Source organism: Hesperophylax consimilis, chromosome 12 (assembly GCF_061612785.1).
Source record: "Hesperophylax consimilis isolate HC1 chromosome 12, BYU_Hcon_1.0, whole genome shotgun sequence".
Lineage (NCBI taxonomy): Eukaryota > Metazoa > Arthropoda > Insecta > Trichoptera > Limnephilidae > Hesperophylax > Hesperophylax consimilis.
In genome coordinates this window covers 303,623-326,161 of record NC_142847.1, presented here as the reverse complement: position 1 = coordinate 326,161, position 22,539 = coordinate 303,623, and the positions used below count along the sequence as shown (strand labels likewise).

The 22,539-nt window shown below is 36.1% G+C and overlaps 2 protein-coding genes and 1 long non-coding RNA gene across 3 annotated transcripts; 1 reads left to right on the top strand and 2 right to left on the bottom strand.

Annotated features, from left to right (window-relative positions):
- Positions 1-1,759: 1,759 nt before the first annotated feature.
- LOC149418949 (uncharacterized) lies at positions 1,760-2,884 on the bottom strand. Its single transcript, XR_016302856.1, has 2 exons — positions 2,017-2,884; positions 1,760-1,900 (listed from the first exon to the last, which is right to left on the bottom strand). It is a non-coding gene; the product is annotated as an uncharacterized LOC149418949 (long non-coding RNA).
- Positions 2,885-7,993: 5,109 nt separating this feature from the next.
- On the top strand, positions 7,994-15,394 carry LOC149418948 (protein yellow-like). The gene is made up of 6 exons (XM_089637914.1): positions 7,994-8,257; positions 9,745-9,959; positions 10,902-11,055; positions 13,365-13,561; positions 14,073-14,317; positions 15,099-15,394. Exons 1-6 carry the CDS (start codon positions 7,994-7,996, stop codon positions 15,392-15,394), a joined length of 1,371 nt encoding a protein of 456 aa, XP_089494040.1.
- A 1,879-nt stretch (positions 15,395-17,273) lies between these two features.
- On the bottom strand, positions 17,274-22,471 carry LOC149418947 (uncharacterized). The gene is made up of 4 exons (XM_089637979.1): positions 22,431-22,471; positions 18,217-18,605; positions 17,929-18,062; positions 17,274-17,685 (listed from the first exon to the last, which is right to left on the bottom strand). Exons 2-4 carry the CDS (start codon positions 18,565-18,567, stop codon positions 17,457-17,459), a joined length of 714 nt encoding a protein of 237 aa, XP_089494105.1. The 5' UTR covers positions 18,568-18,605; positions 22,431-22,471; the 3' UTR covers positions 17,274-17,456.
- Positions 22,472-22,539: the final 68 nt, after the last annotated feature.

Below are 22,539 nucleotides of genomic sequence, written 5' to 3'. Positions count from 1 at the left end.
ACACTTTAATTACTGTTCAAGTATTCTTTTTCTCTGCAATAAAGAGAAAATGAAAAAAATGCAAATACTGCAAAATAAAGCAATGCGAATAATACTTAAGCGCAACATATACACACGGATAAGAGACATGTTAAAGGAGCTGAATATTTTGACGGTGAAGCAAACTGTGTATTTGAATGTACTTATTTTTATACATAAAATTAAATTAGGGATGATGTCTAAGGAACTGAAAAGAAAAATAAATTACAATAACGAGATACACGGACACGGGACGAGAAATTCTAAGCAAATTAGATTGCCAACAAGAAAAAAAAAAAGCACCCAAAAATCTCTGATGTACCAGGCCGTTCAACTCTATAACAAAATCCCGAAGGAAATTGCTGTGATAGAAAATATTAATAAGTTCAAAAATGAATTAAGAAAATATGTCTATCTCAATTATTAATGTTTCTTTTTTTTTGTGATTTTATTGAAATATTTAAAGAAAGATTATGTTTGCCAAACAATGTACATGTTTATATGTTTATAAAACTATTAGCGCACACGAAGATGTGAGCTAACTTAAGATTAATAAATAAATAAATATTTTGACAACCTACCGATTATTGTCTCTAATCTACCGATTTTTTCACTCAAATCTACCGATTTTCATTTTTGCGGTATGGCCTCACTGGCGGTGGATCACCTGGGGCCTTAGCATGAGAAGTCGATATAGCCCTATAGCAATACGATATCGTTAAAATACGTCATCAATGAGCACTTAACGACATATGCTAGCACGATCAAAATATAACAACCGACGATTGTTAAAATTCCTTGTCTATGGTCAAAGTAGCGACGGTATCGTTAAAATTGCGAGCATGAGAATGTATCGATAGGATAACTTCCGACCGACGGTTGCTAAAAGCCCGCCGAATATAACGTGGGGTCTTGAGTGTCAGTTAAAACTTTGGTTGGCTGTCGATATACGTATTTTTTTAATAATGTCGTTCATTATGCAAAATTTCTGGTTTAATGAAAGGAGGCAGGTTAGGGAAGATCGTAGGATTGAAAGGCGTCGTTTACGCGATCAATTAAATCCGTTCGAACTTGCAGAGACGGAATTCAGACAATTGTTTCGAATATCTCGCATTATGGCTAGAGATCTCATTGATCAATTAACTCCTTTTCTAGTGTCAAAAAATACATTAGGACTTCCAGTATGCATTAAAGTGAGAGTATTAAATATTATTGATATCTTAGTAAAACAAAAACACAATATAAATCTATCCACCACTGGAACGACCACGTGAAATAAATAAATTTGTTTCGATTGCTGATGATAATTTTTCACAATAAAGTGATTAAAATGATGAAAAGTGAAGTTTATTAATCAGTTGTATTATTTATGATGTTGACAGGTACTCGCACCCATCAGCTTCTTTGCTACAGGGAGCTACCAACGTGGAGTAGGCCAAGATCACTTCTTGGCGATAGGGCAAACTACCGTTAGCAAGTGCATAAAACTGTTTATGAAAGCAGTTTTAGAACATCTGTACAGAAGATGGATACATTTTCCGGCTACAAATGAAGCCCGCAAGCAAGTAGAGAGTAGTTTTAGGGAAAAATTAAACTTTCCACATGTTCTGGGATGCATCGATTGCACCCACATCGCCATCGTCACCCCTTCCATACACGAGGAGCAGTACAAAAACCACAAAGGATTTTATTCGCTGAATGTTCAAGTGGTAAATATTTTTTCAGAAATAAAACAGCCGGATTGTTGTTTTCAAATTTTATTGAAGGTTTTTTATGTTTGATAAACAGGTCTGCGATGCTACGTTGAAAATATTGAGCATCAACACACGCTTCCCAGGTACTGTCCATGACCAATTCATTTGGAATAATAGTTTAGTCAAAACTGAAATGAACAGACTATACAATCAGAGAATTGGGACATATTTCTTGCTAGGTATGTATTTCAACAACTCATTTTAAAAAAAGGCAAAAAAATCATAACTTAGTAGTTATATGTACCTATTATAATGGGTGTTTTGTTTCAATCAGGCGATTCTGGATATACACTCGAGCCTTATCTGATGACACCAATATTGAATGCAGTCGAGGGGAGTGCCCAATACAGATACACAAAGGCGCACTGTGAGGCGAGATGTTCCGTAGAACGCCTATTTGGGGCATGGAAGGCTATATTCCGTTGCCTCAGGAAAGACAGAGTTCTCCATTATGAGCCCGATGCTGCTGGTCAAATAATTATTACTTGTGCTATACTATACAACATGATGAAGCACTATAAGTCAGTTTCCTTGTTGAACTATATGCATTTAAAAAAGTAAGGCAACAGTACAAAATATTGTATATGTATAACAGTATAAAAAATGATAATGTAGAGTTAAGAGAGGTTGAGCTGCTGCACCAGCCTGAAGATGTCAGCAGGGTTGTTGCAGCCCGCAGAGTGAGAGACGAACTAGTGCGAAAGTACTTCTCCCACGAATGATAATATATTAAACAAGGAAACTGACTTATAGTGCTTCATCATGTTCAAACATTGTATCGTATGTACCTACATTGTAAAAACAATTCACGCCTCACAGAGACATTGCAAGAGTTTGAAGAACTGCTACTAATCAAGTACATATTCATATATGCAAAGCGCTGCATGCAATATTTCTCAAAAAGAACTTCAATAGTACTTTAAAACATTGTATTGTATGTACCTACATTGTAAAAACAATTCACGCCTCACAGAGACGTTGCGAGAGTTTGAAGAACTGCTACTAATCAAGTACATATTCATATATGCAAAGCGCTGCATGCAATATTTCACAAAAAGAACTTCAATAGTACTTTAAAACATTGTATTGTATGTACCTACATTGTAAAAACAATTCACGCCTCACAGAGACGTTGCGAGAGTTTGAAGAACTGCTACTAATCAAGTACATATTCATATATGCAAAGCGCTGCATGCAATATTTCACAAAAAGAACTTCAATAGTACTTTAAAACATTGTATTGTATGTACCTACATTGTAAAAACAATTCACGCCTCACAGAGACATTGCAAGAGTTTGAAGAAATGCTTCTAATCAAATATACATATATGCAAAGCGCTGCATGCAATATTTCTCAAAAAGAACTTCAATAGTACTTTAAAACATTGTATTGTATGTACCTACATTGTAAAAACAATTCACGCCTCACAGAGACGTTGCGAGAGTTTGAAGAACTGCTACTAATCAAGTACATATTCATATATGCAAAGCGCTGCATGCAATATTTCACAAAAAGAACTTCAATAGTACTTTAAAACATTGTATTGTATGTACCTACATTGTAAAAACAATTCACGCCTCACAGAGACATTGCAAGAGTTTGAAGAAATGCTTCTAATCAAATATACATATATGCAAAGCGCTGCATGCAATATTTCTCAAAAAGAACTTCAATAGTACTTTAAAACATTGTATTGTATGTACCTACATTGTAAAAACAATTCACGCCTCACAGAGACATTGCAAGAGTTTGAAGAACTGCTACTAATCAAGTATACATATATGCAAAGCGCTCTATGCAATATTTCTCAAAAAGAACTTCAATAGTACTTTAAAACACTGTATTGTATGTACCTACATTGTAAAAACAATTCACGCCTCACAGAGACATTGCAAGAGTTTGAAGAACTGCTACTAATCAAGTATATGTATATGCAAAGTGCTGCATGCAATATTACACAACACGTACTTTAAAATATTGTATTGTATGTATCTAAATTGTAAAAAAATGACATTTGTTGTTGAGTTTCACTTTTTCACAAGAAACATAAAAATTATGAACATACAAAACGTTAATAAAAATAAAAATTTAACACACAAAGTATACAAAAAACTTATTATCTTGAAAATTATAAAAAAAAACCTAAAAACTAATCGCAGTCATCCTCCGACTCCAACTGCAACGTATAGTTGGGCGAGTTAGCAAATTATGTTGACGGTTGTTTCGATGGTTGAGTTTGTCTAGAATTAGAAATGTTTTATTAGAGATCTCATTCATTCTACTTTCATCGTACCTCTGCCTCTCCAAGGACAATTGTTAATAATCGTGTTCCATCCCTTGTGAACATACTTCGCAATCTCTCAAGTGACATATTAAATAATGCAATATTTAATTTAATTTGTTCAGTTTTGTACATTAAATGTTTTTAAAAGCCTGTATAGATGTATAGCAAATAAATACCTCGCCAACTGTCGTTGGAGTAAACAAACCCTTTCACGTTCCACTGCCGTGTATCTCTGAAACAAGAGATGATAATTCATTAATTTACTAACTTAATTTACCTTCTATAGTAAATTAGTTATTAGTGCCAGTGAGACGAGACCAGAAAAGCACCATGTCTATGTAGACACTGTATCTTGCCCGGTCTCGGGGTGCCTTGACAAATAATTACAAAAAGGAACAGGAAATACCTCAAAAATGTCAGCAAATCGATCCATTGAACTCTGAAATGATAAATAACAACTCATTAATTTAATTTAAATAACAATAGGTAGTCGACATACTAAAAGGAAGATTATAAATTAATTTATTCATTTTGAATTTCTCGCCAAGCTGGATTTTACATGTTTATTAATTTTTTTTAACACAAAGAATATCTAAACAAACAGAACAATAAAAACTCCACCGCGCAAAATGGAAAAATAGTACATTGGGAATAGTACAATAAATAAATGAAATAAGTCAAAGCTAATAATAATAGAAGAGTATGTATGAGACGATGTATGAATGTAAATGAGGCAAGGAGTGTGTGCCAAGACCGAGTTGTTTGGCGGTCCGTCCTCTCTGCCTACCCCTGCGGGGAAACGGCGTGATGGTTAGTTAGTTAGTTAAGTCAAAGCTGGGCATTTTATTTTGTTCTACTAAGATTTAATTCTAATTTAAAAGTACAGTGCCACACTTATAAGTTGGCAGTGGCCTAAACATGGATTGACGCTATTTCTTTATATTTTAATCTGGCAACTTACACGTGTAGCGCTGTATTTGGGAGTGATTCGAAGAGAAATAGGAAATACCTTAAAAATATTGGAGAATTTATTAATAGCTCCCACAAGCTCCTTGGATGATTCGTTACTAGCCTCCTGCGCCATCACCATCCGAACCCCCACATCTGGCTTGTCAGTTAGCTTCCTCTTCTTGCTCGGGCGAGAAGGGGAAGCTATGTCACGCCATGTCTGTAAAATGTAAAAATAATGTCAGGTTAAAAGTGATTTACCGTCTTATATCAAGTGTCTCGATGATAGATTATATTAGAAGGTCAGCAAAGTTTGCTGCAACCAGTTTGTATAGGTAGGTACAAATACTCACTGTTTTCCACTGCTCGTCTGACTTAGCAGGACATAATTCTGCCAGTTGTTCCGCCAAATTCCGAACCCCGAGGTCCCACAAACCTTCCAGCGGCGAACTCCGAATGGTCAGCCATATAGCTGGTTAGCAGTCCATTTGACTGGTCGTCGACCTTACTCTCTTCCTGAAATCATAATATCAGCATTTTGAATATCTTAAAATACTGCGTATGATTGAAATATTAGTAAAAATAACTTCAAAATTTTGACACAATAGAATGTAAGTATATCTCTTTGATAATAATGGAAATTCTTTCACATAAAAAGATAAATAAATAACTTACCCAGCTACCATTGCTTGCGACATCGTAAAATATTAAAAAAACAAGGCGGTTACAATGATCAAGCTTGAAATCTGACGTTTGACGTCTGACGTCTATCCAATTCATAGACAATTCCGTCCCAGTATTGCCAGCGTATATCGATTTGTATTTATTGCCTTATCGATGTCGTTAGAGATATCAATAGTGTTCTCATGCTAGGGAAGTCGTTATAAAATGGTCGGTAGATACGCTTAGCAATACGATATCGTTAAGTTCGATCGATTCTCATGCTAAGGCCCCTGGTGGTGGTATATCCATGCATGGTGGTATATCTAGGGATGCTAATTCATTAGTGATTCCCTAAATTACGGGAAATTTTTTTAAAGAATTAAAGGAACTTTAAGGAAATAAAGTTTTTCAAGATTTGGGTATTTTGTGGGAAGAAATTTTTCGTGGGAAAATGCGGGGATTATGGACTTGATTATCGAAAAAAAATCACAATAATTTGTGAGCATGTACTATTATTTCGTTAATGTTCTCCCCAATTTGAGGATTTGGAGCACCTATGGTGTATGCATGGGCAACCCTGGGTATATATTTCAATATCAGTGTTGCCAACTACGTTGCTTTAAAGCTAGATTTAGTTCTAAATCATTTTAAATTGAGGCCGTTAGTTCCAAGTTTTAAGTGGTTTAGCTTCACTCGTTTTTTAAAGATAATCTAGTTCATTTTTCAATAAAAAATGGGGGAGAAAAAAAAACGTTGTGAATTAGATAATTGTGGATTATTTTTTTCTAGCCACTCCTCCATGTATTTTACATAATGTGGGGAATGATTTTCTGGCAATACCCCCCCCATGGATTTGGAAAAGCAATGTGAGGAATCGTCCCATAATCGTCCCTTGAAATTCGATTTGAAAATATTGTGTGGAATAATAGATTTTAGCTCTTTTCCCGCTCCTTTTCGGGAGAACATTTTTTTATTTACCAAAAAATCGTATGAAGGGTCGCCAGCAATCCTGAATATTTACCTTAGAATCTTGTTCCGAAGGTTAATTGATCAATGACAGTGATACAATGAATGTGAAACAGGGCCAAACTGAAAGCTCCTGGTTTCCCTTCCTTGGAATCCTTTTGGAAATAATAGAATGATCGGGAGAGGCTGGTTTGGGACAACCCTTCCAAACCTCCACCTGGATTCTCGACCCATCACCTTGCGCCGCAGTGGGAGGGATATACATATACAGGGTGTATCGGCACTAACCCGACAAAATTTAACCAGCTATTCCTTAGCACATTTGAAGTAAAAAATGTTATGGGCACTTTGCTGTCCGGTAGCATTTTTTTTCAATTAAAAACAAAAAAAAAAAAAAATTTCCACACTACATCACTGTCATTGCGTTTCGTGTTCAACAGCTGTTATAATAAGCAAGTATGTCAAAAAGCGTCTTCGCTCTTTCGCACACATTAAATAATAATAGTTAAAAATGAGACGAATGGTGCCGTGCCATTTCGCTGTGCTTGTAAAAGTGCGCCAATATAGGTACACACGTGCATTATTCAACGGAATTCGAATAAAATATTTGCCAGATGGGTTTTAAAACTTTGACAAAGGATAAAACAGTGGTGATATGTGGTGAAAATATGAATAATAAATTTTTTATTTAAAAAAAACGTTACCGGACAGCAAAGTGCCTAAAACATTTTTTACTCCAAATGTGCTAAGGAATAGCTGGTTAAAGTTTGTCAGGTACGTGCCGATACACCCTGTATATACAATATACGTCCATCACTCCTGGACACACTGATCCCTAGATTCCTACTCACCCCTCATTCCCTTTTCCTTTCCAGAACTTCTCCTTCCTTTCCCTAAAAAAAAACCACCACACAGCATCCCCAAAGATGAATTATTTTCCTCAGGTGTGGGGTTAATGTTAAATAAGGTGACATCTATATAATAGAGGTAATGTGCATTCGAATGCAACGTTGTGTCAACAGTTCAAAGCTTTCGATGAAGAACATTCGGAGATTTATGATTTTGAACAAACGAACATTTACATTTTATTTATGTAGAGAAATTTAATTTAATACAACATTCCAAACTTATCTACATGGCTGGAATTTTGAATCCCCTCTTTTCTTCTTTTGTTGTTCAATAATAAACTATTTATTATTCTTTCACAAAGCTATGTTTTTGTTCTTTTGTTACACTGGCTTTTTAAGCTTCTGTTGGATTTTTTAATAACTCAAAAAATTACATAATTTTTCTAATGTTGCTGATAGAATACAGTAATAACACAGTAAAATTTTTTAATTCTGAGTTCTGAGCTTCCGGATGTCTTTTGCAGAGCAAGCAGCAGCACGCTGGCAGCTTCGGGGGGTGCGTGACTCCTCTGGGCGGGCCTGGAGCTCCGAGGCCCGTCGACCGCACTTCCGGCGCCACAGGCCTGCGCGACTATGGAGTATCAGCGTCGAGTACATTGTGGTGGACCAGTACAAGGCAGACATGATTAGTTGCAGTCGCTCCAACTCGCACAAGCTCGGCACCGAGCAGCTGGCCCTGCTGCGTTGTGAGCCTGCCAGTACTACCCAGAGCTCAGTACCAGCTTCAAGGTAAACATGTTCATTGATCCTATGAACTCCGTTGTAACCCCTCTTTCTGACATAAAAGGTGACTTGGGGTAAAGTGCACTAATTAAATGAAACAAATACTTTTCTTTAACCTCTTATTCGCCAGTGTTTAAGTATGCTGTTACAACACCATTTCTCTGAATGTAACTAGCTATTTGCGTGTATATCGTTGATTATTTGTGAAATATCATTGGATAAATAGAGCCTGCATTTGCAATAGTAATAGTATTGTCAGATATATTTCTTATTTATTACTCCAGTATTAACTGGATACTGATACAAACGAGGCAGATGGGCGCACACAAAAGTGTCGCCAAAATGATTCACCAGACTACTACAAATTGCATCCACGCTTTGGTAGTCCCTGTAATTTGGCCATAGATCGGTGACATATCTTCCTCATATATTTATATGATAATGAACACGTCAAATTATTAGTGGGTTATTATTTGGGTAGTCAGCACCTTTCATTGGTTGGGAAAGAGAAGCAGAGGTCCCCCGCACATCAGATGAGCTAACGAGCTGAAGAGAACTGCGGGCTTCGGATAGGAGAGAGCCACCGAGTATTGGCAAATATGGAAAAATATTTTGTTAACAGGAAATGAAGGAACTTGTTTTGTTTTCCTGAATTGGCACTTTTGTGTAAATATATAGTCTTATAAGGAAGTTTATAAGGAAATTAATAATCTCATTGCGAATCAGCCGAGTCGGACTTTTTTAAAATAATAAACAAAACATAACAGCTTATAAATCACATGTCCCATATGAAACCTTGAAAAGTCATGTACCGAAAAAGTGCTGTCTAATTTTTAAAATCTTATATATTTGTGTCTCCTTTTGTGCTGAAGCCAGTAGGCTATAAAATATTCAACAGACAAGTCTGATGGTGTTAATAATCTTTTTACCGTTGGTAATTAATTAATTTTTTGCAAGATAAATGGTGAGTTCTCATTATTATTATTATAATTGATACCGACCGATCAGATGCTGTATTGGCATCGCGTTTGGTTCCCAAACAGGCGACGTGCATTTGATTCCTCGGCTTGCTAAGTCCTCCATCACGACACAAGTAATATTTTCCGCTTACCAGTGGAGGTAGTAGAAAATTTTCAAATATTGTCAGGTCATTCGTAACCCGGGAATGTTTTTCTTTCTTTTTAAAAAAATGCGCCAATGGTAAAAAATTACCTGTAAGACTGTCCGCAGATGAGAGACTTAAGTTGTGGCGACAATTACTTTGCAAAAGTTGCGGGCATAAAAATCAATTACAGTATATTGAGGCGCGCACACGAGCGAAGCGACACTAGGGCTGCAACTAAAGTCCCTTGTCTGCAGGCGGCCTCAGAGTATACATTAATGTAAAATATTACTCCAAATATTTAACCTGATCTACGCAGATAAAATAAGGCATTTAAAAAGATTATAATTTTAAAATGTGGTGTAATCTCCCAACAGATGCTAACTCTCGTAGTGCTGATGTCACTAGGGGTGGCCTTGAGCAGCGCTCACTGCTTCCCGTCACAACCCATCTCCTGGAGCGGGGAAGCTCTTTCCTTCCCGTCAGAGAGCGTCAGGAAACTCTACAAGGACACTGGCGAATATATTCCCAAGAGCATATTGGCAATCAAAGGCGTTGTGAAGCATGACAAACTGATCTTACTCACACCGAGGTAAGAAATTCTTTTAAAACCATCTCTTGTTAATAAGGAACCTGATGGCTTAAAAAACATTATATATTTATATAGATCATCAAACGCTGATAGTTAATATGAATGGCGCTAAACAAATCATCCAAATATTATTATTATATAATTATGTAAACATAGAATTAATAAATCGTCATTTAAAAATTATTAAAACTGTAAGAGAACTAAACGCCCTGTGATTGGTCGGCAGATTTCGACAGAACTTACACCATTACCTCACGGGTCGGCCGGCCATGTGTATTTATTACACAAGGGTTGCCACTGCGGTAGATAAATTATTTATAATGAATTCATGTGTTTTGGAAATCTTACAAAATATTTAAATTGGGATTGATTTCATACTGTTTGATTGTTAACCGACAAAACCGAGGTGCGTACGACATCACGAACACCCTTTCAGATTTTTATCATTTTGGCGGGCTTTGAAAAATGCACACTTATTAAAATTATTTTAACTATGAAATCGACATTTATTAAAAAAAACCATCATATATATATTTTTTTAATTGACTGGAATTCCTTATTGCTACCTTTCTGTCACTTCCAGAATATGACAGGAAAAATGGCATAACGCAAATTTTCTTAATTTTTAAATATTATTTTTATTTGCTAAAAGCGTGCGTTACTTTCAAATATTCTACAGTCTACACGCAATAAATGGCTTCTTTGATATGTACATTGCAAAAATACAAAAAAAACACCTTTCAAAGCAATCGTCTCGCTAAGTGTTAAAACAAAACAAGTTCTAATATTTAATTTTGTCAGAATATGATGTAGAATCATCATCTTTCAAGAAGTATTTATCACTTGGACCGTACTGTTTATATTTATGTTTTTCCTTGGAACTATCTTGGTTTTGCCATTTAAACCTTGAGAAAGCTGTTATGTGTCATGAATTAATTTCAGATGTAAATCGGGGGTACCTGCGTCTTTAGTCATGTACGACGCCAGATCGAAGAAAAGAACTACGAGATTCACTCCATACCCATCCCTGGAGGATCACGAAAAGGGAAACTGCCAAGTTATTCAGAATGCTGTTGACATGCATTTGGATATTTTGGTAAAACTTTCATTTTATTTTTCCTTTGTCATCTCAATATATAGGAACACGCTTAATATGCACTTTATAGTTCCGGAAATAGAAAATAATGCGTTTTAATAGATATCTCTTTAAAATTAAAATCGATTTTTCACTTGGCGACCATTGTTATAGATGTGAAAATTTTGGGGGTAGTTTGATTTCTTCTCTTATTTAACCCAAAATTTGAACCTATGATCTTAAAATAGGTTATTAAGTTCTTAGTTTGGGCTTAATTAATAAATAAGTTTAAAAAAAAACTATTTTTACAGTGGAACCTCTCATAACGAGCACCTCCTATAATGAGAAAAACAGATAATGAAAAAAATACTTATTAAATGAAAAAATACACTTTGTAAAACACCACTTTTATTATGAATTAATATTAACAGCCAACCAGGTTTCGCTTACCTCAAGCTTCGTCAGGGCTTATTATATCAACTAAAGTTATTTTCATACAGACACATATACATAGAAGAAAATAAAACAATGAGTGAAGGAGATAGAAATAAAATAACAGACACGAGTGAGGTAATATTTTTTTAATATATAATGTCACATCACAAAGTGTTTGCTTCCTTCGATAAAAAAAAATACTTCCTTAATGAGCGACATTTCGCATTACGAGTGACGCAGAAAGGGAAAGTCCCTTCTTCACGTCACTCACTTGTGAGCCGGGACTTCTGCGCCAGTGCCTCAGTCTCCGGTTAGCACTCATTCCACTAGCACGTTAGTGTCGCATGTGATCACACATTTTTCCAAACTTGGGCTCAGACATTATTTGTAATTTTTTTTGGAAAGCGAGAACAAGGTATGAGCGTAGCTGATTTAGTGAGTACATTCAATCGGTCTACATCAACGAATTGCACTATCCTCAAGAACAAGGATAAAATGAAGAAGATAGATGCAACACCACTCCGTTACTTGGAGCTTATTTTTAACTTTAAGAAACTCTCCACTATAACACTCTCTGAACGTTGTTTTGAGGTGACTGAAGGGACAAGTCACACTCTCAGACAATTTTGCAAAGATCACTTTCACATCGTTACTTGCCTCAAGATGATTGACAAGGCGTGCAAAGGTTTTACCAAGAGGACCCTCACTCGTGCTTGGAAGAAGCCAAAGAGCGTTGTCGAATGTGATTTTGAGGGGTTTGAAACAGTACCCGTGGATTGTGTCTTTGGCCAATACCATGGGGCTGGAGGTGGATAACGACGATGTTGATGAGCTTGTGGAAGAGCACAGTCAATAGTTGACCACCGAAGAGCTTATGGAGTTGCATTGTGTTTCAGAGCAAGAAGTTATGGAGGAGAGTTTGTTAATGGATGAGGAAGGAAGTAGCAGAGCAACAATCTTCTGGCGCAATAAGAGAAATGCTATAAGCATGGGAATCTGTTGCATCTTACATTGAGAAGCATCACCCTAATAAGAAGGTGCTTTGCGTTCTACAAATTTATTCAATGATGATGCTGTGTCACATTTTCACCAAATTTTTCAGCGTCAGCAAAAACAAATGTCTCTAGACAGCTTTTTAGTAAAAAGAATGAATAATTTGTCATAAATTAAAAAATAAACTAGTTATTTCGATTTTTTTTATTGTTTTTTGCAAATCGAAATTGCATTACAGGTTGTTACGGTTCTTAACAATTTATAATAAGTATGTAATTTTATTTGAATAAACGTTAAAAATGTAGTATTTCTTGGGCATGGAAGGCAATATAGTATTTTACATTGATTTATATGGGAAAATTTGTTTCGCTTAACGAGTGTTTCACATAACAACTAAGATTCTGGAACGAATTAAATTCGTTATGAAAGGTTCCACTGTATTAATATGTTAAAGCATGACAAAGAAAAGAAATCAAATTATCCGTATTTTTAACGAAATACCTACTAAAATGCATTATTTCCCATTTCTGGAAACAGAAATACTCATTTCTCTTTATTATCTAACTGATACAAAGTGTTTTTAAGAAAAATGTGTATGTATAAATGTGTGTAAATTAAGCTTGTCCCTATTTTTTTTACATTTACCATGGTTTGTACTAGTACTATAAAACTACAATGATCTCCATACTCGAGTGGCTAAGATTTAAGTTTTTTAAATATCCGTTTAACTTTTAAAAAATAAGACAATACCCCATAATGTTTCCAAATAAAAAAAAATCAGAAAAAGAGTTTCGAAACTGTTACCTACGGTATTATTTTAATCTTTAACCTAAAAATCTAATGTACCTCTATTGTATACTTATATACGTTCTTTTACAAATAAATAAACAAAATGATTGCAGGGTTTACTGTGGGTTCTTGACACCGGGATTGTTAACAATATGGAGTTACCTGAGCAGTTATGCCAGCCAAAGGTGGTCTGCATTTCTCTAGTCAGCGGGAGGATCCTCAGGACCATCAGCCTGTCCCACTTGGCTGAGCCAGGATCACGTTTGCAGCATCTCATAGCTGATTACGACATTGATGGAAAAGCACATTTGTAAGTTGTTTATTTTCTTAATATACATTCCTTTCACCTCTATGAGTTTTTAACAGACTCCGTATTGTTGAAACATTTGATGATCTGATGCTGGTAACACTGCATTCTGTCGGTTGCTTTTGTTTTGTATTCTTTTCTCTTCCGTTTGAACATGAGTATATTAGTTATCGTACGATAAATACGTTTGTAGTGTTTGTACCATGCAATTGCCTTGACAACCTTTTTAACTGTGACAGCTGGCATATCCAAACAGACAACACAGAGTAGTGAGCATTGACAATAATAATTATGGATGCCTATAACAAACTTTCGGTCCTCAATTTTGTGGCAATTTTAGAAGTTATTGGCATCGCGCTTTTTTGCTGGTTCACTCTTGAATACTACCCACACACCTGGCGACAATACTACCTCCACTTGTATTGCTTACGGCGGACATGTACACTCTATACGATAGTTAAAATATCTTACCGGCTGCTACTATTTTTAAATTGGTTAAAAATTTTGTTTACAGATATATAAGTGATGCCAAGAATCGTCAGGTGCTTGTTTACAACGTTGACCAAGATTCAGGCTTCCGAGTCTCTCTCCCCCAGGACGTGGCCCCCACACCATGTCCCCAGGATGTTATGTACATGGCAATAGCGCGTTTGCCAACTGAACAAGCAGTTCTCTACATTACCTACCTGAATGGTCCCCGTTTGGTTTCTATTGATACTCAATATCTGAAGAGAGGGGATGCAGACGGAAAAATTGAAGGTAATTTTGAATGCCTTAATTTTACGATAAAACATTTGTCAGACATATCTCTCATTTAACTTTATTCTAGGGCAAGAGCCATAGACATCTCTATATTGATAGACTTGCCCTAACATAAAATCGTGGTAACATTTCGACAAGCTGGAGGCAAACCACGCGACCAAAGCTGGTTTGAAACCAATTCAAAAATACAATGGATATTATTGTAAAGAAAATTTCAAACAAGACAAAACTGAAAGTCTGAAACTTAACCTTCAAACTTAAAAATGTATTTTTATAGCAACTATAAAAAATACATTTAAACTACACAAGTAATAGGATGATGTTTACTTGGGAGTTTTTATTCCATGAAATTCTGCACTTATCATAACATATTCAGGATTTTACTTTAAGAATAAAATAATCATCTCCGTTTCCTTACTCCACTTACTGCTAAATATTGAAATAATGCTTTGTTTCAACTTAATTAGTATAAGAAACAACTATTTACATAGGGGGAGATGTTTCCATCACAAACAAAACAGGTTCTTAGTTTGAGTTATTTTAATAATTGAGCATATTTAGATTGAAGCGAAACCTTTCGTCACTTCATACTAATAGTATCCCACATGGCAGCACAAGATCTTTTCAACTTTAATGCATCTTTTACCATCTCCCCTGAAGAAGTAAGTGGCAAGGAAACTTTACCCAAATCAGAAGGCAATTCTGTTCCTTTAGCACAATTAAAAATTGTTTTTAGTTCAGAGCAAAGGTTTAATATTTCTAATTGTCAAATTTTCAGATGTGGGGCAAAAAACCGGACCTATGATATTCCTCGGCACGAACCAGTATACAAAAATATTCTTCCGTTACCAAGACAATTCCGACATTTACGTTTGGGACACGACCAAACCATTCGACGCCACGTCATTGACCCCCATCTACACCAGCGAAGACTGCTTCATCCCGACAGCAGTGGTGGTTGACAGGTTTAAATGCTACAAAGTACTGGAGTCTACGTACCAAGATTACTATGATGAAGAGAAGACTTTTGGAGCCATGCAACAGCTCGTTGACTTGACAACAGAATGTCAATAGTCTAGGTAATGTGTGGTACAGCAAATTGGTTAAATAAGCTTAAAGAAGTTCATATTCAAATAAACAAAATAATTTAACATCTAATAAATACTCTTTTATGAACTGGCATTAATATATTTTTCTCACTTTCCCAAAATATTTACCAAACTTCATGCCTCGTTTACACTTCACATGATATATTTAATAGGATTAATTTAAGGTTTATCAAACTAAGCAATCGACATTACAACATCGAGACCGGGTACCTCCGATGAACAAAATGAAAACCTTATGTATATTTGGTGCTTTACGAGAATCGAACCCTCAACCTTCAGACTCAAATGCGTAGACTATGGAACCGACTATATAGGGCACTTAATCACTAGAAAATATTACAAAATAAAAATAAATGCCGCCGACTGGAATTGAACTCGCACCTTCTGATGTCCGGTCAGATGCTCTGGACCACTGAGCTACGTTGGCTTATTTCCAACCCGTCAAATAATTCAATATGTACAAGTACTTCAATCGACAACAAAATTTATTTTTGTAGGAAATGCTTTGTTAGTGCGGAATTTCCCACTAGATTGTCCCTTTTAGTTTGGAAATTTGTTGTTTGAATGAGAAATTGCCATATATGGTAAAAGCATCATGTTTTATATCCTAATAATAATAATAGTGTACTAATGGTGTACTATATATTAAATATGCTGATGATGCAGTGCTGATTGCTAACAGTATGGAAGATCTGCAGTCTCTCGTGTGTAGAATGAACAAAGTATGTATAAATAATGAGTTAATGATGAATGTAAGTAAGTCTAAAGTAGTAATAGTAATAGTGTGTGAAAGAGAGTATGAAAACAGTGTGCAATATTCGCAACTGTGAATGAGGAATACTTGGAGCAGGTGGACGAGTTTGTGTATTTAGCAAGTATGTTTACAAGAAGAGTAAATGCAGGTAACTCCATTAATAAAGGACTGAACGCAGTTGGCGTTAACAAAAAATTGTCCAAAGAAGCGAAGTTAGCAGTCCACAATGGAGTGCTAGTACCTACACTGATGTATTGCAGTGAAGCATGGAACTAGCAGAGGAAGGCTGAAAGTAGACTGAATGTTGTATAAATGAGATCCCTGAGGCATATGTGTAGTCATGTATGATCGTGTGAGAAATGTGGAGATCCGCAAAGAGTGCATGGCTGATGTAAGCGTAATGTGTAAGATTAAGAAAGAGACGCTTAGATGGTTTCAAGCATGTAGAGCGAATGAGCAAAGTAAGGAGAATGTATGACGCAAATTTGAACCCTAGGAAGACATGGTACGATCAAGTGAATCAGATACTCGAGTCGGGCCATCTGAAGAGTCAGAATAATAGAAAAGTATGTATGAGACGATGTATGAATGTGAATGAGGCAAGGAGTGTGTGCCAAGACTGAGTTGTTTGGCGGTCCATACTCTCTGCCTACCCCTGAGGGGAAACGGCGTGATGGTTAGGTTACATATTACACATTGAAATGAACCATTAGTATAAAGTTGGTATAATCTTCCTGAACTTGTTGCTTTTACTTGTGAACATACATATAAAAATGTTTATGGATAAATACCATGTATCAATAATATGGGAATATTTACTGGAAATGTTGACTTTGTATTGTTTCCACTTATTATAGGAGAAAGTATTTAATTCCACTATAGGAGAAAGATATAAATAAAGAACTGAAGAGTTCTGATCGTTACCTCTTTATCTGTTTGATATGTCTTTGAGAGTTGATAATATAATCTTCTTCGATGGTTCCTTCCACACGACTCACGCACAACGTTCTGAGCCGCTCCTAGTTGGTTAGCAAGTAAGTTGATCAATACTTGAACATTGATGTGAAGGCCTGTACACTTTATGGTAGTTGCTAGTTGCGTGCGGATCAGCACCATTGATTAATAAAGAACTACACGGTGTAGGCATTTGGTCAGCTGGTTTATTTTATTAGAACATATATCACTATCTTTATAAACAATTCTTAATACTTCATAACGGGAAGTAGCTGTCATCAGTATCAGATAATACTTCTACTATTACTCTATTTACTCACTAGTAGAATTGATCGTAGTTGTAGATTTTTACACACGTTGGAAGCGGGTGTTTTTTGAAATTGATGCTTTTGAATCGGTTTTTGGAGAAGTGGGTGTTGTCAGATGTGGTAGATTTGTTCAGAAGAGCCCATATGTTTCCTTGTTGATCTGAAAACAGCTGCGTCACATCTGGAAGTAGTTCAAATGACTGCAACAATACACTGTGGCCCTCTGCTCCCAATGGTTTCCTGGAATTATACAAATGTTAATGTTTGTAAAAAAGTAGGCATCGTGGCTTGGCATAACTGGTTTAAAAATGAAACATACTAAAGTGCTACAAACATAATCTTTTTTACTTAAACTTTCGTCCTGGCGAAGTAAGGGCAGATATTTCTTAAAATGTTTGACACTTTAAATATGAATTTGTGCACTTTTAAAGTTTTTAACAGTATACTAGCTCACGGGCATTGAATAAATTTAATGATATTTACCTGTTATCCCAACGAACAATGGCAAAGTCTCGAGGAAGATAATAGCTGAGTCCATTTCCAGAATCAAATAATAAACCTTTCGATGGACCAAGTTTGTCCCCTTGGTAATGTGCCTCTACTTGTACAATAGTATTCTGAAAATAAAAATAAAATTATTCCATCATTCCTTCCAATAAGATATTAGTATAATTAAGGTTAAATGTAACATTGGTTACAATCTACGCGTTCATAGATGGCGTTAATTTAATTATTTTAGATTATAATGAACATTACCAATCAAATACAAACCTCTCGATATTGTGATCTCAACAAATCCAACGAAATTTCAAAAAGAGGCAAGAATTTAGGTGAGGTAATGTAAAGAGTGTAGTCATACTTGGAAATAGCAATTTGTTCAGTAGACACGAGGACAGTATTACTATTTGTTACATTGTCTCTCTCTTCACTGAGAATATACTCGTTACACACATCTTCTCCTAATTTACATACAAAGAGGACATTTGCATTGGAGACTCCGATATAAGCACTTTGCTTCTCCTGCGAAAGCGTTGGATCAGCCAGAACGCTGGAGAATTTCAAATCTCTTTCGTCAAGATGATACACTTGAACAACGAGGCTTGCAAACATATTGATAACCATCAACTTTGCAGAACAAGTTGAATCCTTAGATCCTTCATCTAAAACCCACAATCTTCCATGTATATCCACATCTGTACTTATGACTTGTTGCAAGTATTTACAATTCCTGTGGTGATGAAAATCCTTGGAGGGAAAAGCTCGCGCTTTGAAAAAAATACTATCATTTTCTGGCCACGGCGCATCTATCAGAGTTGGATAAACTTTATTTTTGAGTCCGTCTATTATCTTTATTGACAAATAAGCGCGGTTTTTTAAAATGGACACATGATGCAGTGAATAATTTGTGATACCGAGGTGTGATAGATCCCAAGCCTCACAAAAAGAAAATAAAAACACTGCACCGAGGAAGAACTTAAAGTTATGTTTTAACACCACCATCTTAATTGATTTCTAAGTAACAACTGAATAACCCAATTTTGCTCTACTTTTTTTATTGGCTGACACTAATAATTATTATTGATAACAATCAAGGTCAAATTTCATAATCAAATTCTTTGTCTAACAAGGAAATTTAAAACAAACAATATTTCGCAATGTGTCGTCAAAACAAATATTATTTGATGATTCTTGGAATACTGCATCAGCAACTTACAATTATAATACCTTTATTTTCTTGATGATCCATTCAAAATTCCTTAGACCTAAGCAATAATACCTCAATAGACCTAATAAGTCAGGGCATAAGGAGAACTCTACTGGCACCGGTCATTTATATTTCGAAGCCTCTGGATTATTTGGACAATAATTTTGTATTTGTTGTGAACATGATATTAAAGACATAGATGGGAGGGGGTAAGCAATCCGAGTGAATCGATGAATACTGACCAATGACGTGACTGCTTTAATATCGATGAATTCTGACCAATGACGTGACGGCTGTGGTTTCAAATGATTTTTGACAGAATCGATTTTTTTTAAACTGAATTTGGTTTTTTTATTTGCGTTATAAACAGTCTGTATACATTCATATTTTACAGGGTCAGGAATTATTGACCAATAAAATAACGACATTAAAAATTTAAGAACAAATTAATGAAAAAAAAATACATAACAATATAATATAAGCAGGTCTGATGCTACTTACATATAAAATAAGTGTTTTATATTTTCACGGTTTACATTTAAACATGGAGTGGGTATCAATACATAATGATGATTAGAGAAAGTGTTGTTATTAAATTAAAACTGATATTATTCAATGGTGCTGTTATTCCACTATTCAAACCCTTTTTTCAAGTCAAACTGAAAGCAGAGGAGGAGAAAATGAGTGGTGATATAAAAATTATCAATAAAATATTTAGTTTTCTGGTGTATTCGATTGACCGAATGTTATTTTTTAAAGAATATTTTGTAAGGTTCGTGTTAAACAAATCAATCTCTGAGCATAATCTATAAAAGGTGCTACAGCTTCTTGTTATAAATACATTTTCAAGATAATTAGTCTTGCTCTTAGGCAGTGGCGGACTAAGGTAGGGGCGGAGGGGGCGGCCCGCCCCGGGCCTCCGGTCCTGGGGGGCCCCCAAACGCCTCCATGTTCCCTTGATCAAATCCTAAACAAGGCTTTAAGGCACCAGGACACTGTTAAAAAATGTATTAACTTTTTTTAATTTAATTTTTTAAAAGATGCACTTATTAAGAATGCTCTCACAAAATGTTTTAAAGAAATTCGAAAAATTGACGGAGATAGATCATTTTATCTGAAACCGTTTGAAACAGTTTGTATGGTTTTAGGGCCTCTTTACCCTTGAGGCCCCTAGCCGATGCGTGGCCCCAAGGCAGTGGCTTACACTGCTTAGTGGACAATACGGCCCTGCCAGGGTCAGATTAAACATTCCAGGGCCCCTACCCGATGGGGGCCCCTAGGCAGTTGCCTACACTGCCTTACGTATAATACGGCCCTGGCCATAGTGACTGAATTTTCAAACAGTTCTTAAACGTTACGTTCTACGATTCGTTCTTAAGTTCAACAGCTCGGCTGTGGAACGAACTGCCGGCCTCTGTGTTTCCTCCCTCCTACAACATGGGACTCTTCAAGACCCATGTTCACTCCTTCCTCTCCACAAAAAGACCCTCCACACAGCATCCCCAAAGATGACATAGGCCCTGAGGGAAATTATTTTCTTCAGGGCCTCCTGTGTGGAGTTAATATATAAAAATAAAAAAAAAACCATTCGAAAATCCAGTGTCTCTGACACCATGTAGGCGGAATTTTGATATCTAAAAAAAAGAAAAAATGGGGGACCAGCACAGACATATGAATATCATATGTCTATGGGGACCAGCGAATTTTATTTTCGTTTTTTATGGAAAATTTTAATCGATCATAAAAATTTTAAAAATAGAATGGGGGCCCTTTATAAAAAAATCCTTATGTGGTGTCATAGTCGGGGCCCCTAGGCAATACACGTATCGGGGCTCCTTTACCCTAGGGGCCCCTAGCCGATGCGTGGCCCACAGGCAGTGGCTTACACTGCCTAATCATTATGCCCTAATGGACAATACGGCCCTGCCAGGGCCAGATAAAACATTTCGGGGCCCCTAGGCAATGCTCGTCTCGGGGCCCCTTTACCCTAGGGAGCCCTACCCGATGCGGGGCCCCTAGGCAGTTGCCTACACTGCCTTACGCATAATACGGCCCTGGCCTTAGTGACTGGATTTTCAAACAGTTAAAGACTTGGTGCAAATCGGATGTTTTTTTTTGCGAATCGATTTGAATTTTAGTTTCCTCGTACATATCCGTATTTAAATTTCGCTTGCAACATTTTAACTAAATGAAAAAAAACACATATACATACAAATGTGAACCGAATAAAAATCTTGTAAAATTACATCAATTTTTTAAACTAGGGGTGGGGCCTCATTCATCTCTGCCGTCCCGGGCCTCTGACGGGCTTAGTCCGCCACTGCTCTTAGGCATATAAAATGTGTCCGGAGATTTAACGGACGTCTGAAATTTCTACTTTGTAATAGGTACGGGCTATCAGTAAAATGATGAATTATCTTATAAAGCGTTACAGGTCTCTAATATCTCGGCAAGGTTCATGGAGGCATCGTTTTCACCATTTCGCATGTGATAAGAAACACATTTCAAAAACTTTTTCTGGTATCTTTATATGTTTGATTTATATGTAGAACAGAGAGAGTTCCACACTATCGAAGCCTTGTTCATGACAATCATGACAATTAATCGAAATATTTCGATGGTCAAAAAGATCGATTCATCGATTGTGCCCATCGCCATAAATCAACTATATCCCATCTAGTAAAGATGGAAGGGGTGGCGTCTCGCCTCCAACGAGTTGATTTCACATCTATGAGTGGTATTATCTATGCATCTACTGTTATGTTTACATGGACCTTTAAACCTGCTTTACACGATACTATTTTTTTCATACCGATCCACATATCGGGACACATACGAAATTTTTTCGCTTTACACGAACATATTTTCGTACCTCCGATTTCACACCGATAGTTGCCATTTGAAAAGAAATAATATTTTGAGACTGTACTAAATCGTCAAAAAATGAATGAAAGACCTTGAATAAAAGATTAATCACAATTGTGAAAGGATCCGTCACTGTCATTTACGAGTTTTGCCAAGCAATTAGTCACTATCCAATCGATGTTTTTGTATTTAAACCTTTATCACAATGATTTTTATAGATATATTATATGCCTTAGCAAAACTGTTTACCTGATCATCGTATCTTGATCGGTACAGTATTTTGTATAATATGTGAGGTGGAACTACCAAAACACAGCATTGCAGATGCCAAAACAATAGTTGTTACAACCCTGTCTCTATTCATTAATTACAAAATATGTTACTATATGTCTGTCTGAGGAACAAGACAACCCACCAAGATCTTTTAATGTGTGCACGAAAACCGACAATAATCGCGTTGGCCGGCCAACGCGTGTAACGGTGCCATAACGATGCCAATATATTCCTAGTGGTCGTGTCTAGGG

Excerpts from the sequence above, each read along its gene's own strand:
- LOC149418947 (XM_089637979.1), bottom strand. The coding sequence starts at position 18,567 with ATGGTTATCAATATGTTTGCAAGCCTCGTTGTTCAAGTGTATCATCTT. Across the intron at positions 18,063-18,216 it reads TGAGATCACAATATCGAGAG|AATACTATTGTACAAGTAGA; the intron begins GTTTGTATTTGA and ends TTTTATTTTCAG. Across the intron at positions 17,686-17,928 it reads ATTGTTCGTTGGGATAACAG|GAAACCATTGGGAGCAGAGG; the intron begins GTAAATATCATT and ends GTATAATTCCAG.
- LOC149418948 (XM_089637914.1), top strand. The coding sequence starts at position 7,994 with ATGTCTTTTGCAGAGCAAGCAGCAGCACGCTGGCAGCTTCGGGGGGTG. Across the intron at positions 9,960-10,901 it reads CTGATCTTACTCACACCGAG|ATGTAAATCGGGGGTACCTG; the intron begins GTAAGAAATTCT and ends AATTAATTTCAG. Across the intron at positions 11,056-13,364 it reads ACATGCATTTGGATATTTTG|GGTTTACTGTGGGTTCTTGA; the intron begins GTAAAACTTTCA and ends AAATGATTGCAG.